The 16912-nt window shown below is 39.2% G+C and overlaps 2 protein-coding genes across 5 annotated transcripts in view; both read left to right on the forward strand.

The window, feature by feature from the left end:
• cspg5a (chondroitin sulfate proteoglycan 5a) overlaps window positions 1-9090 on the forward strand; it is a 45456-nt gene extending 36366 nt beyond the window's left edge. Inside the window, exons 7-9 of one of the 2 annotated variants that reach the window (XM_017038030.2) lie at window positions 1711-1789; window positions 4319-4375; window positions 8166-9090. In XM_017038030.2, coding sequence (XP_016893519.1) covers window positions 1711-1789; window positions 4319-4375; window positions 8166-8333 — 304 coding nt within the window. In that variant the 3' untranslated portion in view covers window positions 8334-9090. Of the gene's footprint in view, window positions 1-167; window positions 198-1710; window positions 1868-4318; window positions 4376-8165 lie in introns of both variants that reach the window. The other variant, XM_008324161.3, reaches the window with a different exon arrangement.
• A 5203-nt stretch (window positions 9091-14293) lies between these two features.
• elp6 (elongator acetyltransferase complex subunit 6) lies at window positions 14294-16830 on the forward strand. Of its 3 annotated transcripts, none has more exons than XM_008324169.3 (7): window positions 14294-14422; window positions 14931-15009; window positions 15096-15166; window positions 15453-15577; window positions 15684-15891; window positions 15996-16151; window positions 16318-16830. In XM_008324169.3, the coding sequence occupies exons 1-7, from the start codon at window positions 14399-14401 to the stop codon at window positions 16441-16443; spliced, it is 789 nt and encodes a 262-aa protein (XP_008322391.1). In that variant the 5' UTR covers window positions 14294-14398; the 3' UTR covers window positions 16444-16830. The 3 variants fall into 3 exon arrangements, with proteins under 3 accessions (XP_008322391.1, XP_008322390.1, XP_008322392.1); XM_008324168.3 differs by lacking the exon at window positions 14294-14422 and adding an exon at window positions 14455-14805; XM_008324170.3 differs by lacking the exon at window positions 14294-14422 and adding an exon at window positions 14457-14813.
• The last annotated feature ends 82 nt before the right edge of the window (window positions 16831-16912 follow it).

The raw sequence follows: 16912 nt of genomic DNA on the forward strand, positions 1-16912 counted from the left end.
ACATCCATGTATTCCAATGGCACAAGCAATAACCTTCTATAAAGCAATTAAAGCATTGTTAATAATCTAGTACTACTGAAAAGCATTCTATAATATGATGCTACAAGTCATGCTGCTCTCAGATCCTCTAAGAAACCTACAATTTCCTTTTCCTGTGTGAACCCCAGGTGGACAGAGCAAGAACTGCAGGACAGAATGTGAGTGACAGACAGATTAAGAAGCTGGACTGAATATTAAAAAGTCTTGCCTCAGCTTTGCTTCGCCAGTGCTTTAATGTTTTAACAGCTATCTCCCTAGCAACAAAGCCTCTGTGGATGAGCAGCAGCGGCAACAACAGTGTAGAAATGCAAATGGATGCACAGGGCCCAGTCCTGGCACTGAGATCCATCACAGCCAGGAGCTTTTCCCTCCTCGACGATAATCGTGCTCGAGGGGATAATGAGTGATGGAGTCGAAGTTGATGATGAAGATGGAAATGCTGTGAAGTCAGGAAGAATCTGAAGCTCTTGGAGGCAACAAGAGATGATGTCATTGGTTCACCAGCTATATCTGAAAGTAGGGCAGTGTGAACAGAACAGAAAGAGGGAGGCGTGGTTGACCTACATACATCTGTGCGACCTAAAGGGGTTTGTGTATGTGTGTGTGTGTGTTGAACGCTCCAGTTGAGAGCTCCATCAAATGGACAGCTAAAAGAAGGAAGGAAGGAAGGAAAAGGATGAGACAGGAGGAGGGAGACGGTGCTTTGAGGAAAGGAGGACAACAGGAGAAGAGAAAAGGAAAAGAAAGAGGAAAGATGTGGAGATAATACGCTCAGCTTAGCATGTTCAGAAACCAGCGTGTTTCTGTGAGTGTGTTTTTGTGAGGATTGTGTGAGGACTGTTGAAAAGGCTCGTGAATCCATGAGACGCCCACACTCTGCCATCTGCTGAAGTCACAGAGTTTCTCTTCATCAGTACCAACATCCTGGTCACAGACGATCAGAGAGAAAGAAAGGGAGGGAGGATTAATAGATAGTTCACTGTCGTGGGACAATTCAGGAGGACATGTTTGAAATTAAAATACATCTTTAGTCCATAAGATTGGGTTTTGAGGTCTGAAGAAAATAACTCTCAGCACAGACTGACTGTTCTAGTCGTTACCAAACAAAGCTAGGCTGGAACAGAAGGACTAAAGACTGGTACATATGTGCTGATTGTAAAATGATGAATTGATATATGACCCTTGATAGTGCTGCTATAACTACGCATTAGAAATTGAGTAATAAAATACAAAATGTGTCAGAATGAAACCTCGGCGGTAAACCATTTATCCTAGTTCCTGCGGTTAAATATTCCTGTTGTCTATTGGTTGCATCCCAGATATATTGTTTGTCTCGAACTAATGCAGCTTTCTTGCTATTTTCTCTCCCTCTTCTCTTCTCTAATTATGATCCTTTCATTTTTAAACAATACCATATTCCTAAAACCGTTTTAATTTTGTTTGTTTTGCCTGTTTTCTCTTCTTTTCAACATCTGTGCACTCCTCCTTTTGTCATATTATTACATCCTTCCTCTTTGTCTTTCTTGGAATTCTAAATTCTTCTTTTCACACCTTTATCACCATTTTGCTCATAATTTGGGTTCTTTGTCTCACCTTTATCTTGATTCCCCAAATTTACTTAATCCTCCCTCTCCTCCCTCTCACCCTCCCTCCATCCTGACTGATGCCCAGCAGTAAGTACCGGCCTTCATCGGAGCAGCACAATGATAATTTCTCGCTGTCCACCATCGCTGAGGGCTCCCACCCAAATGTAAGGAAACTGTGCGACACCCCTCCTAACGTCCCTCATGCCCGTGCATTGGCTTACTATGATAACATTATCTGTCAGGTAACGTGGTTCTTGCCTCTCTCTCTCTCTCCTTCTCTCTCTGTCTCCCTCTCTCACCCCCTCCTTTTTCTGCATCTCCCCAAAAACCTCCTACCAGACTCCCTGACTCTTCCCTCTAATGCATGGGCATGAGTATACTCCAATACTCTGAGGTGGGGAGCAATGTATGGAGCAGGGATGGGCTGGAGGGTTCAGTACAAGGATGGATATGGGAGTTTTCTCAAGAGGCAGAAGGAAATTAAAAACGCAAAAATTTGGAAGGAACTGTCATAAGCATCAGTAGGCATTCACAGACGAGCAGTGAATGCTTCGCTATTCCGTCATCGTGGCTGATGAAACCAGTTTTGGAGCTGCAGTAGGAACATTTTAAATTGATAGTTAACTTTTGGAGTGTTGTCTTAATCATTGATATAGAGTTGATGGTGCTTCTAGAAACACCCCTGAGATACAAAGAACAACTGACCAATCATAATTTTAACCTCTGTTACCGGGGAAAACCTGTTGGAAGTTCAAATATTTAAAAGAAACTGATGTCAGTACCTCGTACACGTCTACGGTACACACCTCAGTGATACAGGATTTCAGATTTGATTCCCCTCACGACCATGAATATGAAACATTCATGAAATGTACACACAGAAATCTCCCACAGTCCTTTGCTGCAACCCCCTCCCCTGCCTCTCTTACTCTTAACTGCTCACCTCTTGCATTGATATGTATGGCATGGCCTGCTTGTTCGCTAACATGCGCCATCCATTGGCCATGTGAGCCACTGCAGCTCTGCTGTTTGCTAATTTTTAACAAAATGTTCTGCTGTATTTGTTTATCCTGAAATTAAAAAAGGGAGAAAGAAGTGGGAGGAGCTATAAAGATTAGTCACTGGTACATTTGGGGTTGGCCCAGAAACAATGTCCTGACCAGGTAAGGTGAAGGTGTGGGGATTTGTGGGGAAATTGTTTGTGAGCAATCAGGATAAACATCTGAGATGCAACAACTTGCTGTCATCTGTGGGTGGCAGTAGAAAGTCAACAGGTTCGTCACTAACTAACGCATGCTAGCCATGGCAACGCTGTAGCAGTAGCAGCATGGGTAGTTCTAGTTAGTGCTGCAACAAAGGTAGAGTTTGTTGTGTTTTCATTCATCTGTGTTAAAAATTGAAAATGAAAGTGTGGTACCACCCTCTAACAACTCCATCAGTAGTTTGACTCAACCATGAAACCACAGCAGACTGCACATTTTAAATGTCTTCATGTAAACCAACCATAACCACAAACAACTTCACTCCTAACCAAACGAATGAACAAAACATACATTAAAAACAATTTATTATTAGCCCCTAACTCCATCTAGAAGTATCCTAACACTAATAGTGTTTTAGCTAAAAACAGTTGTTCTGCAAAGTACATAAAAAACAAACACATGAAAAAAAAATTGGTAGAATTTGTTGCCTCAGGGCCTAAACAGGTTAGGTAGATAAAGGATGGAGATAAAAACATACTGGTTAAATTAGCAAAGTGAGCTTTTTATTATAAGGTGATCCAAGATTCAACATTACGTTACGTTTTATATATATATATATATATTTAATAATCAGATTAATGCATACAAAACTCTTTATAAATTCCAAATAAAGGAAAATCTGTATTTAAAGTCAACTTTTAACTTTAGTAGTTTCTGTTTGTCAAACTCTTTGACAATAAATCAGTTATTTGACCGTTCCCTCTTGGATATATGAAAATTACATTATTCAAAATTTTGACTCATATTATGTCTCCCTTTCAGGATGTCTAGTCAAACAATGTTTACTAGGATTATGACATGATGAATATAGTTAGTTAAAGGATTGACATAAGTGAGTCTTGTGAGTCTGCAGGATTATTCATCTACTATTGGCATGTTTTGACGTGCGTTCCTTTCATTTAGCTCTAAATTTATGCTATGTAACCCTCACTTTTCTAATCCATGTTCCACCCAACCTGCCAAACTAATCTAGTAATAAATATGTACACTAGATTTTCCCAGAAGTACACACTAAACCCACTTACCGGTTTTCCCCAAATACCTGCAGTAGGTTTACTCTGCCTAATGGGGCAAATAACCTCACCTCCTCTCCAAACTAACAGCCCAGTGTGAGGAAGTACCTCACCAGAAACATCCAGACCTGTATTTGACTGGTTTAGAACCTGAAAACAGTCCCATGAATTCTCTCTCTCTCTATATATATATATATATATATATATATATATATATATATATATCTCTCTCTCTCTCTCTCTCTCTCTCTCTCTCTCTCTCTCTCTCCCTGTGGATCATCTCTAATCTCTCTCTTCTTCTGCTCAATTTCAGTCTCACCTTCTCTCTGCTGTCTGTCTCTGTCTCTGTCTCTGTCTCTGACACAACCTTAAATGGTCTTTGAGAAGTTATAACCGTTTGCCGTCCCCCTCCCCTCAGAAAACCATGAGCAGATACACCTGGGAGTGTAAGACCAAAGAGGAGTCCGACTGTGAGGTAAGACCAAATTCCCAAACTGTAGATGAATCCAAAACCCAGTTGACCCCGTCCCCCGTCCCCCCCGTCCCCCTCACAGTCCCCTTCACCTCCTAAACAGCGCTTCCATTATAACTGTGGCCCTGTCAATCACCCTCTCTCAAGTTGATGTGGAAAAATAAAATCAGAAATTATATTATATAGTTTATATCCTGAAAATCCATAAAATCACCAACAAACAACAAACATTACAGATGGTGTAATTGTGATAAAAATAAGTAAAAAAAATCTTACATTTATATTGCATATTTTGAATAATTAAATTCACACCATTCAAATAGAATATATGAATAAACATACAGTTTAAACTCTTTTAAACAGATATTTGGATATCAAAAACAATCCAAAAACTACTTTAATTTTTGAAACAACCAGACCGCAGAGTAAAGCAGTAGAAGAAGAAAACATATAACACATATTTACTTAAATAAATAAACCCTAGAATTATATATATATATATATATATATATATATATATATATATACACACACACACACAACAATAATGTATTTACAATAATAGGATAAAAAACACTGATCAGTAGAATGTCACTCAGCAGAGCAACAACCAGTCAAAACGTGTAAATTGTTGTTTAGGACGATGACACTCCAGAGTCTATAAAAAACATTTTAGAAAAAGCAAATAAAAAGCTCTGTCTCCGATCGAAAAGTGTATTGACCTTGGAAAAATCTTATCACTCACACACACACACACACACACACGAATGCTTTAGCATGCATGCATGCATGCACACAAACACACACACAGTGTGTCCCTGTAGTAATAGGATGGTTTGAGTTTCCTTCACTCTGGTAGATTCAATCTGCCCGTCCTCCATCTTTTCCTCCACAGTAATTCCACTCTTGTGCTCCACTTCACAGCCAGCTGGGAAATTATTTTATTTATTTATTTATTTATTTATTTTGTCAATGCTAAATAAATTCAAGCTGATAAAAATTGACCGGTCCAGGCTGCCACTTGTTCTGAGAGGTTTGTGTTCCATTGACTGAATCCACTCTCAGACTGAATTTACTGTTGAGTCTAATTGCTGTAGTGAAAACTGACACTGAAGGTGTTTAAATGTAGTAAAATATATTTATATAATCTGAGACAGATGTAGTGTAGTCACCCATTCCCATTGAACTTATTTCAACTCATTTCAAAACACTCAACGTTTTACACTTAAAAAAGAAAATCTATCTCCATCTTTTGTTTTACCTTTATAAGGCTGGTTCTGACCATGTTAGCACTTCCTGAAATTTAATTTAAAAAAAACGGACAAAATTTACATTAAAAAAATTAAGTCTGTTCTTAACAAATGACTTTTGGTCACCAAATACTGTCGGAGATTTGTTGATGACAAATCAGCAACAGAGTGAACGTGTGTTCAGAACATCTGTTTTATATGCGTGGCCTGTAACACACTGATCCAAGCAAACAGTGATCAGCTGCGACATATTGTATTTACATTCCTATCCTGCAGGTGGCAATGATCAGAAAATGTTACTTGTTGTAACTTTTAAGACTAATTGTTAATCTTGTGCTATTTATGTGTGTGTAAAATATCAATACAACACTATGCAACAATACAAGATGTAGCCTAAAGTGTGTTAAATGCAAACAAAGTTTCATTAATATTTCAAAGTTGCAGTTAGGATTAAATGGGGCGACAACAACAGTTTCACGAAATCCAAGATGCTTGTCTTTGTTAATGTTCTGAAATATCGTCACTGAACACCAGTTAACCAACTGAAAGCACAAAACATCATCACCACCACCATCATTCTCACCATCATCATCAGAGCCATGTTTTTATCTCTGTTCCCACTCCCCCCGAAGACTCCTACGATACGTTAAAGTCCTCGTGCTGTCCACCCACTGCCCACCTCCTCACTTATCCATGCGTGACAACAGTGAAAAGCCAACAAACAAACAAAAAAACGTTTTACAGTTTCACGCTGACGGGAGGACAGAGGGCACCTACCCCATAACCATGGAAGTGACGTATCCACATGTCCTGCCTGAAGTTACTATCTAGGCCAGCGGCCAGCGGGTAAATGCTCTCACTGCTCTTCCTATGCCCGTTAAATTCACAGCACAAACATTTAATTAGGATGTGTTTGTAAATGGTGTGAGCCCTCAGGCTCTCTAGCATCTGTGTGTGTGTGTGTGTGTGTGTGTGTGTCACTTGTTGGACAGACACACACAGACAGATGCTTTGGCACAGCAGGGTCGATTGATGCCTTTCACTATTAATAGGGAAAAGAAGCTGGAAAAAACAACTTAAATGGATGCAGATCAATGTTTTTCCCTCTGACCTTAATTAAAATCAGATGACTTTTCAACTGAAAGGACCCAAAATACAAAGTTTTTTTGTTGTTTTTTTTCACCCCAGTGACTGTTTGGGTCTGTATGACGGTGGTACTCACAACAACTGGTCCAGCGCTGTTGAATTGGTAGAGAAATCAGGAGAAAATACATATTGTGTTACTGCATGAGCGATCACTCAGGGTCACGCTGGCACGGTTTCTTGAAGTGTTGCATGTGGACGCGCATGTGCTTCCCTGTGTTTGCCTGAGGGGCGGTGAGGGAGAGGGGGGAGGAGTGAGTCGCTCATGCAGTTTACTTCATTGTCTCCTCAGCCAAAACAACAGGCTGGCCAAGCATGATGATGAAAATGATAATGACCAGACAATGGTTTCACATCCAAACCAGGGACGTGCCTGACAGAGATCGAGAATCTGCTTGTTATAACAGCTGCAGTTTCATTTGTTTCATCATTATTGTCTGGCAATTTGCTGCACTCTGACGAAGCATTTTGGTGTTTCTTTTTTTTCTTTTTTTTTCTTTCCCCTTTATTTATAACTAATTATTTTTTATGTTACCAAAACACACGGTGATTCTGCAGAACACTGGTTTATGTTGAGTGCCAACATCTTTTTAACTGTGTCTTTAGGATTATGGTGTGGAATTGATTATATGGTACACTGACTTTAAATCCAAATTTGGTCATATGCCAAGGAGTGGGATATATTTTCTACCCTATATTTGTGTGTCATAGATAGTCTTTAAATAATAAACAAAATCGTCCAACATTGTTATAGTCATGTTTTACAAACAAGGTGACAAAGTTAGCACTAAGGTTAGCACTAATTACCACTTTAGCTTTATCTATGTCATCTTTAGACATTTTGGACCAAAATGTTGCTTGATTTCATGCTCAACATCCAAATCCTCAGTAACAGTCTTCATGCAGTACGTATGATACATGCACACTACAGTAAAGTAGCCCAACAACACAGAAGGTCATGGTGTCACTCAAAGTCTCTTTGTTAGTGTTGATGTTCTTCTGACATCACCAGTCGGTACTGAAATCTGTATGTGAATGCATACCAAATTTGAACTGGTCATCTGTTCAAAGTGGAATGACCTAATGATCTTATCTCAGTTCTATTTCAACATTTTACATGTATCTGCCCTTTAATGACACACCAACTACTAATTCTGGGTCCTCATTGCTGGAGTCCAATATTTACACTCGAGTATTCAAAGACACGCTGTACTCCTAAAGCCGACACTGAGCGTTGACACTGAGCATAACAAACGTATTTGTGTTCGCAGAGATGTGAATAGTTTGAACTAAAACATCAGCGTTGCTGCTGAAACAGTAGCATGATGCCTGTGATTGTGGTTCTAATTTTACTCTTCTACCCCTAACCCTCCACTTCCACCCCCTCCCTCCCTGGGTAGGACGATCCTAATTCCCAGAACAAGCTGGAGGATCCGGTGAAGGCCCCGCCCAAGGAGGATGACTCCCTCAACATCCACAACTCCCTGACCCCCAAACACGAGAACCACAAGCTCCTGGGCGAGGAGAACTCCTCGGAGGTAAACTCACTGCAGAACAACATGATGTGAAAACACACAAACGGAAAATTCCTGAGCAACCTGACAACAACGAGGTGTGCCAGCAACAGGAACCACGAGCCCCCCAACTGGTCAATCAGCCGCCCAAACCAAGCAACCAACCAGCCTGCCAACATACCAGCCAACAACCCTGTCTGGCTCTACTGCCACCTAGCGGCTTGGGCCGCTTAGAAAATATATATATATATATATATACAACACCTCTACTGCCCGCCTCCGACCGGCCAACCTGTAACTGCCTCTTCACCCCTCTGCCCCTGATCCTCTCACTTCTCTCTGCCCCGTTTCCTTCATTGCTGTCACTTTAGTCCCGCCCCATTGCTTAACTGCAAACACACACACACACGCTTATATGTGTACACACACATTTACCCTGCCTGCATTGGTGTATTTTGTAAAAATGAAAGAAATCATACAGAAGTTTAAAACTTTAAAACGTGAGACATCGTTGTAAAAAAAAAGAATTAAAAAAAAGAGTTGTTCAAATAAAGCTACTGAGAGGTTTTTGATGTTTATCTGACTAATCCAGTGAGTATGTGTGTATAAATATTGGATGGAGACAAAAAAAAAAAATGCTTGGATTGATTTAAAAAGAAAAAAAGGAACACAATGTGTCTTGGTTTTCATTGATGTTATTTCTAATCCTTTGATGTACTTCTTTTTCTTTTTTGTACTTTTTTGGGATTTCGAACCGTAAACAAAACAAACATGATTCAGACCGTTGTTGAAATAAAAACCTTTTTAACATGATTCTGCGTTTCCTCCTGTGTTGCATCCTCTCACCTTTTTCTCTCTTCTCGTAGACTCTGATGTCGCCTGAATGGCTTTGAACACAGCCTAAAGATTCTTCAGCTCACGTACCTTTACACACACACACACACACACACACACACACACACACTGCTCCTGAGCGCTCAGCTTGAGCTTCACCTTGCTCACTGTGGTGATGGGTTAAAGGCAGAGGTCACATTTTGTTGTGTGTGGTGGTGTGCTGTGTCATGATGACAATAGATCACTTTCACTTTTGTCACAATATACTGTATATATAAATATATATATGTGTGTGTGTACATACAGTATATACTGTGTGTATATATATATATATATATATATATATATATATATATATATATATCAATGTAGGTAGATCACCTGAGCCTGAACACTTTTGATCCAGGCCCATAAACCTTGTCTTATTACACGAGTCAGACATGGTCTTTGCTGCATGAGCTGCAGAATATCTTCACCTACTGTTAGATATTATGTCTTCACAGATTATTAACCATAATGTCCAACACCAGAGACCAGCCCGCTGCTGCTGCTGCTGCTGCTGCTGCTGCTGCTGCTACAGCTGTGTGTGTCCTGTTTCCAGTCCAGAGATGCTTCCTCTGCTTTACACCAGTGCAGACACAGACACAGAGAGTCACAAATGCTTGTTCAATTAGGTGAGCACTTCCTGCAGCCACACTCAATTCCTGCGTTTAATATAGTTCAGAGGTAAAGTACATTTATTAAAAAGTCCATTTGTGGACTTACATACTGCTAAACATTATCTTATTTTTTTTGGTGAAATAGTCGATACTTTTTAGTTTACTTGCAGCTAAAAAAAACATAATCGTACTTGAGTCTTGTCTTAGCTTTACCTGTAATTTTAACGCAGTCTTTAATGATTCAACTCTTTAGTTGTTAAAGACATTTTCATCAGGACCATCATCGCTAACCTGTCCGTGTCTTAACCACTTTTTTCTGATTCTGACTTGGACATAACGCACTCTCTGCAATAAATGCCCTCTTTTCATTTTGTATAAAAAAGAAAAAAAGATTGGTTCCCACGAGGACAGAAGTGTAACACACACAAATGCACACACTTTCAGCCATGTGATTAAAGCTCTAATGGCTCTCAGAAGAGGCAGCACAACCACCACCACCATCATCAGCTTTTGTCCAGTTTCCTCAATGGAAGGCAACGGGTTAAAAAGATGGTATTGTGGCAGAGCCTTCCCATGAAGGGTGGAGGGGAGCTAGGGGAGGTGCTTGTCTTTGACATAAATAAAGGACATAAAGAGGTGGGGATGGCGGATGGTGAAGGGCGGGGCAAGAAACAGAGTCTGCCAAAGGATGTCAAAAGATTGTATTTAAAAATCAGAATAGGAAACAAGTTGTCAAAGTAAAAAACAAAACACACACACAAAAAAAACAGAACAAAACAAAAAACCACTGACAAAGACTGAATGATTATGGCCCTGTTTTATTCCTGTCAGCTTGTCTCTCACATGCATTCATACTTATAATAGCTGGCACATGATTGCACATGCGCAAATACACACACACTCACACACACACCAAAGGGCGCTGTTCTTCACTGAAACGATTGAAGTACCAGCGGAGGCCATGGCAACAAGTGGGCATGAAATTACCAACAGAAAAGCGTGAAGCAGGGTGGAGGGAGGCGCAGTCATCACTCACAGAGCCACACTGTGACACTGGGAGCTTTGATGCTGCTGTTCAAGAGAAATGAGAAATGTTAAAAGAACAGAGGTTTAAAAAGAGAATATGTATTAAAACACTACATGAATGCTCTGGTCCTTTTTAACAAAGACGGGTTCGTGTTAAATCTCTTTAGATTCAGCTTTTGAGATCAGTGACTGTTTAGTGCAGGAGTCTCCAAGCTTTTGGCTGTGATTGAAGACCCACAGTCAAATGGGTTTTATATATATATATATATANGCTCTTAGGAATGCTGCTTCTCACCTTTTCTGATGGAAATCTAGTCATACATCACACACACACACAGTCTGGTTCTCAGGGGTTGTCAGGAGCTTTCCCCCATATATCCTCAGACCTAAACAAATATATATGTTTACATTGGTGTAAACATACATATTTACTCCAGCTTTTAAATATTTATATAAGCAAGAAAAGCATTAAATTATAAAATATTTGTCACATTTTTCTGTCAGATTTTCTGTCTTTATATTTACAAATATGCACATATGTTTGTTTTTGTCTTTTTGCACACTCCAAACATGTCTGTGTTCATCCAGCGTATGTGTGTGTATGTTGGCCTACATGAGTGTGTTTGTATGTTGGCCTACATGAGTGTGTGTGTGTATGTTGGCCTACATGGATGTGTGTTTTGCGTGTGTGTGTCTGTGTGTGTTCTTCATGCTTTACTACATTTGTGTGCCTGTATCAGCCAATCACAGGAGCTCCTTCAGGACCATCAGCTCCATCATTCCACCACATGATCAGCCAATCGTTGAATCTAAGTCCCAGTTGGTTTAACTCCCAGCACTGGATAAAAAAGACCAGTGTATTTCTTACTCTTTGTTGTCTTTCACTAATAGTCTAAGACTATTTATGCTACTGATGCATTTTAAGGGAATGAATTATTACTATATAAAGTAAAGTTACATTCCTGAAATTTATTTATTAAAATTTATTCACATCATTTTATTTTTAGTTTACTTGCAATTCTACCTCCTGATAAATATGAGCAGTTGATGGAAAGCAGTTCAACCTAAATTCTTTATGTGTGTGTGTATATATATATATAGTGTCTATATATATGGTGTTTATTTTGAAGATTGGTTTTTATATAAAACAAATTATTAGCTTAGATATTTTAAGCTAATAATAGTTATCTGACAAATTATACCGAAGCAACTCTTCCTTGTGTTATCAGCAACTGGACCTATCTGTGAACATTGAGTGGGAGGAGCTTAAGGCAGACAGTCAAAGTCAAAGCACAAGAAGAATCTAAAGAAATAAATCCGCAGTCATGAAGAGGTCAGCGGCGTGTGTCTGAACTGTATGTGGTCCAGGCGGACACTGACAGCTGTGCTGCTGTGTGGCAGAGGATTAGGGTCGTCTGGTCAGATCGCATGGTGCAACTCTGAACCTTAAAGTCCACTAAAAAGCGGATTTAATGTCGTGCTGTTTCTGACTCCATGTCGATCCAGCTGCGTGAGGTGATCTTAATCCATACGGTTCATCCATCCATGCAGTGTGTGGTTGTGTATGCAGATAAATTCAGAGGTCACTTCTCCTGTTCAGGCTGCAGCATCAGGAAGGATCTCCATAGCAACGACGCCCTCTCCCATGTGGCGTTGGCAGATAAGCGAGAGTGGACAGGGGGATAGATATGAAAGAGTGGAATGAAAACACACACACACAGACACACACACACTGGGTTTCGCAGCTATTTGGATCATTATCAGCTCAGACATGAGTCTTTGGTCTGACTTTTTTTAAAATAAAATACAATCTTTACTTTATTCCTTAAAAGTTGATGTGCCTTGTTGCACAATTATCACATATATTTTTAGCTCATTTTATGATTTTCTATAAAAAGAATCCATATATATATATATTGGGGTTTTTTCAACCTACTAATGCCCACCTTTGGGTTACATGTAGTAAAATTCAGTACAAAGGTTATTCATTTGAGGCTAACGCTAAGACAACAGTGTTATGGCTAGGTCTTAGTTGTTACAGCCACCATTCCAAAGTTGATCTCTTCAAAGTACCCTAAACTAAACCTCAAACACTCACACAGTGAGATTGTTAGCAAACAAACTAAGGCTAGGCTCCTGCAGTGGGAAGACAATAGAAATCTTCCTTCTTTGTCTTACTCTATCTGCGGCCCTACTTAATCACTGCCTCCATCTATGATCAATGGATGTCAAGGCAGTGGTGATTCCTGAATGCCTATTGAATGCCTACTGACATGACCTAAATGCTTTGCCTTAATTTAGCAAATCAACAACGTTGTGTTAAAAAAAAAGTGGAGGAAGCCATTTGGACCGAGTCTGGACTCGAAAAACAAATACATTGAGTATTCCAATTAAAAGTCCTAGGTTTCCAAATTACAAAATGCAACCAACAGGTAAAACTGTTGAAGATATGCAATATATTCCACATATAAAAAATGAAAACAGATTTGACTTTTTTTTTTTTAGCGAATGAGGTGCGTGTTTTATAGAAAAAGTTTCACACCTCCCCATTGCTGTACTTGTGTTGGCCTTCAATACTGCTGTAGGGACAGTGAGAATTACAAACTGTGTCCTAGGAGAAACTGTAACCATGGCAACTTTGGCAGAAGCACAAAATAAACACAGACATTTATATTTGTGTTATTTGTGTTGCTGTGCCGACGATTTCCAGCAGAACAAGCGAGCAGTTCACAGTGATGAATGTCTGCTCATCTCACATACAGTAAAGTAAAAAAAAAAAAAACACAAAACAACACGTGTTTGGACTCTGATTCTGCCAAATTAAACCAACCTTGTGTTTATATGAATGGCTACATTTTAGTTATACAGATGTGCAGGTTTATAGGAATAATATGACACTTTTCTGACCCCATTATTATTCCAATTCTATGTCAGCTTGAATTGATAACTTCAAATAAATACTGACAATACCTACAACTGACAAGTTCTGTATGACTGCCTAAACCATGAAGAATTTGATATCTACGTGTGCATTAGTGACCTGCAGAGGGAGCGTACAAAATATGGGAATAAAAATTGAGGCGCAGGTTCACTGCATATATAGTCCTGAAGGTATATCTTACAGCTGCGCAGCGCCATCTGCTGATTTTGACCACGATTAGATGCTATTTTCCACCTCCATGTATTTATGACACATAACGGTGTTTTTTTTTTAATAATTCTTTTAGCTATTTAATGTTTAATGCACACCCCCATGTTGGTGGTCAAATAGCTAAGGCATGCGCTCTCTTCGCTGCAACCCGAGTCAAGAAGGTCAAGAAAATACTCAAGTATTTATAATAGGTTTGTCTTTTTAAATTTTTTTTTATGGCGGACCAGTCAGGTTATTTTGTTTCTTGATTCCTGACGCTTTACTGTTGCATCGTGCTACCAACAAGTGGCGCTGTGTATAACGTCAAAATTGAATAAACACCATGAAGAAGTCCTCGAGCGTTGGCAAAGATTGTCTCGTGTAACGATGGTTTTGCCCTAAATACAACGATTAAACCTGTTACGGTTGTTGGTCTTCGTTAGTTATATATATACAGAAATGTTGTTGTGATGCAGTGGTGCAACCGAGTTAACGTAAGTTAAATGTAGCGCAGTATTTGTTGTAATAAGAGGATGCTGGCGCTCTATCCATGAGCAGAAGGTGCCGGAAAATGATTACCAAGTGGGAACTCTTGTTTAGGTTTTGATCTTTATAGCATGCCTGTTTGACGTTAGCTTACACCCAATAGCCTTAACTACTAACGACTTAGAAATATTTAAGTTTTAGCGTATTTTCTGATGGATCCTGGAACTTTACGAATAAACACAAATATTTAAAACGTTTCACGTTGCTTTGTTTTGTCTTACGACATTTTACGTTGTTGTTTACTTGGAAGACTGGGCTTTTTATAGCCAGTCCAGCTATGTACACAGAGCTTAACAGCATCCTGAACACGAGCCCTGAGAGCTTTACAAAGGTAAAGAGGTAATCACACTGGGCATGTATCAAAATAATTTTAAAGGATAGAATGTACACGCTTTTGTTGGATGGTAGTTTATAGGTACTGAAAACAAACGATAACATCCTCATTTGAATCTACAGGGCGATTTCATTCTGTTATCAGATAAACAAAGTGATGCATCTTTCCTGATTCATCACTTTCTGTCTTTTTACCTGCGCGGTAAGTGTGTTTAAGATAATTCTGAATTATTTTTAATTATCACCTGCTTGTTGGACTATTTTGATATTTGTGTTTGTTTGTTTCAGCAAAATGCAAAGTGTGTTTCCTTGCGATGGTTCAGTCCTTCAGCCACTACAGTACAGTTAGTCAAAGACTGGTGAGTTTGACAGAGATGGACATAAAATAATTAGTTTATGACATAACACACAGTGATGTTGCTTTAAATGTTTTGCCTCATATTTGGTAGGTAAAACATTATTCAACAAGATAACCTGAGAAATTAAGAAACATTTTTGAAAATGTCCCAAACCTTTAAAAAAAATGTAAAAAAAGGAACCATAGTTCAACTACATAACCTTTTGTGTTGGACAACTAATTATGTATTTTACATATATTGACTGATGGTTGAAACTTTATGGATGTTGTGTGTGTTGTTGTCTTAGGGTGTAAGTTTAGCACAAGCGAAAGAAAAGGGTCAGCTAGTGTTTCTTGAAGGACTGCAGGAGTCTTTGTCTATTTTGATTCCTCAAGATGAACACACAGGAAGTCAAGCCATGAACTTTCTCAGGTACAGTTTTTTTAATTCTCTTTATTTTGTAACCCTTACCCACTTTTGTGCAGTTTTTTTCTTCCCACCATTTCTCCTTACATTGTACATTTTATTTTATCTCCAGAGACCCAAAACTGGGCCTGCAAGATCTCTACGAGTTTGTGTCTTCCAAGGTTAAAAGGTCCTGTGGTGGGGAGGCAGAGTCAGAAGAATGGGGACCTCCAGTGTTGTTGGTGGATGACCTTAGTGTGCTGTTGACTCTGGGGGTGACGGTTGGGGCAGTCCTGGACTTCAGCCACTACTGTCAAGCCACAATCTGCTCCAAGCTACAGGTTAGATTTTTGCTAATGAAGTAAGGTTCCATTGTTGCCACTAAAAGCAGATTAAAGCGTAATATACTGTTCATATATTTATAAATCTTTGTACTGTACTGAAGGGCAACATGGTGATGTTGGTACGTTGTGATCAAGAAGAAGATGAAGGAGACAATGAGAGCCCTGCTTGCCTCTTAAAGGGTCTGACTCACCAAAGTAGCCTCACTCTTGATGTCCAGGGTCTTCCAACTGGTTACTGCAGGGACATTCATGGCCAGGTGCATTTGCATGCTTAAAAAAATCTATTTATGTCATAATGAAATAAATAACATTATTAGCGATAGAGCAGATTTTACCATTAAAGAAATTCTATTAGAAATGACATATAATCAACCCATTATGACAAAGAACTGAATTTTTTACATTCTTGTCTTTTGTTTTTAGGTGGAAGTGTGTTGGCAGAGGAGGCAAGGTGATGGGCAGAACACACAGAATAAACTGTTTCAATATAAGGTCCATGATAAAGGAGCATCCTTCTTTGCTCGAGGGACATCCAGTGCTGTCCTCTAGTCAGTGTCTGACTGGTGCCAGAATGAATGACTAGTTACTCACTGTTAACACCCAAAGCCAAGGACCTGGTCTGGCCCAAGGTGGAAGGACACAGCAAACAAGAAAGTTGATGGAGACTTTGGTATCAGTATTGATTCTCACAGTATGACTCTAGAGTCATACTGTGTCTACTTCATTTATGCCAAACATTTTTCATCATGGAACTAATCAAGGGATTCTTGTAATAGAGATTCTTATCAAGTGTTTAGAGCATCACAGCATGTACTCTGAGTACATATTCATTCATGATTTTCTTTTTTTTTTCTTTTTTTATACCTTAGTTACATCAATAAACTAAATGTAAGTATGTACATTGAGGCACTGCTGTAATAAAGTCCAATTCATTTTCAATCCAATGAGTGAGGACATATATTTATGTAGTGTTTTAAATTGTGCCAGACTGACTGGCAGCTTTTCTACAACCTTTAGT

The sequence above is a fragment of the Cynoglossus semilaevis genome, chromosome 13 (assembly GCF_000523025.1).
Source record: "Cynoglossus semilaevis isolate Cse_v1.0 chromosome 13, Cse_v1.0, whole genome shotgun sequence".
Lineage (NCBI taxonomy): Eukaryota > Metazoa > Chordata > Actinopteri > Pleuronectiformes > Cynoglossidae > Cynoglossus > Cynoglossus semilaevis.

What these genes read in the sequence shown, in the direction of transcription:
- elp6 (XM_008324168.3), top strand. Translation starts at nt 14,752, where the DNA reads ATGTACACAGAGCTTAACAGCATCCTGAACACGAGCCCTGAGAGCTTT. An exon ending in GCCCTGAGAGCTTTACAAAG is followed by an intron (nt 14,806 to 14,930) that starts GTAAAGAGGTAA and finishes TTGAATCTACAG; the next exon opens with GGCGATTTCATTCTGTTATC. An exon ending in GTACAGTTAGTCAAAGACTG is followed by an intron (nt 15,167 to 15,452) that starts GTGAGTTTGACA and finishes TTGTTGTCTTAG; the next exon opens with GGTGTAAGTTTAGCACAAGC.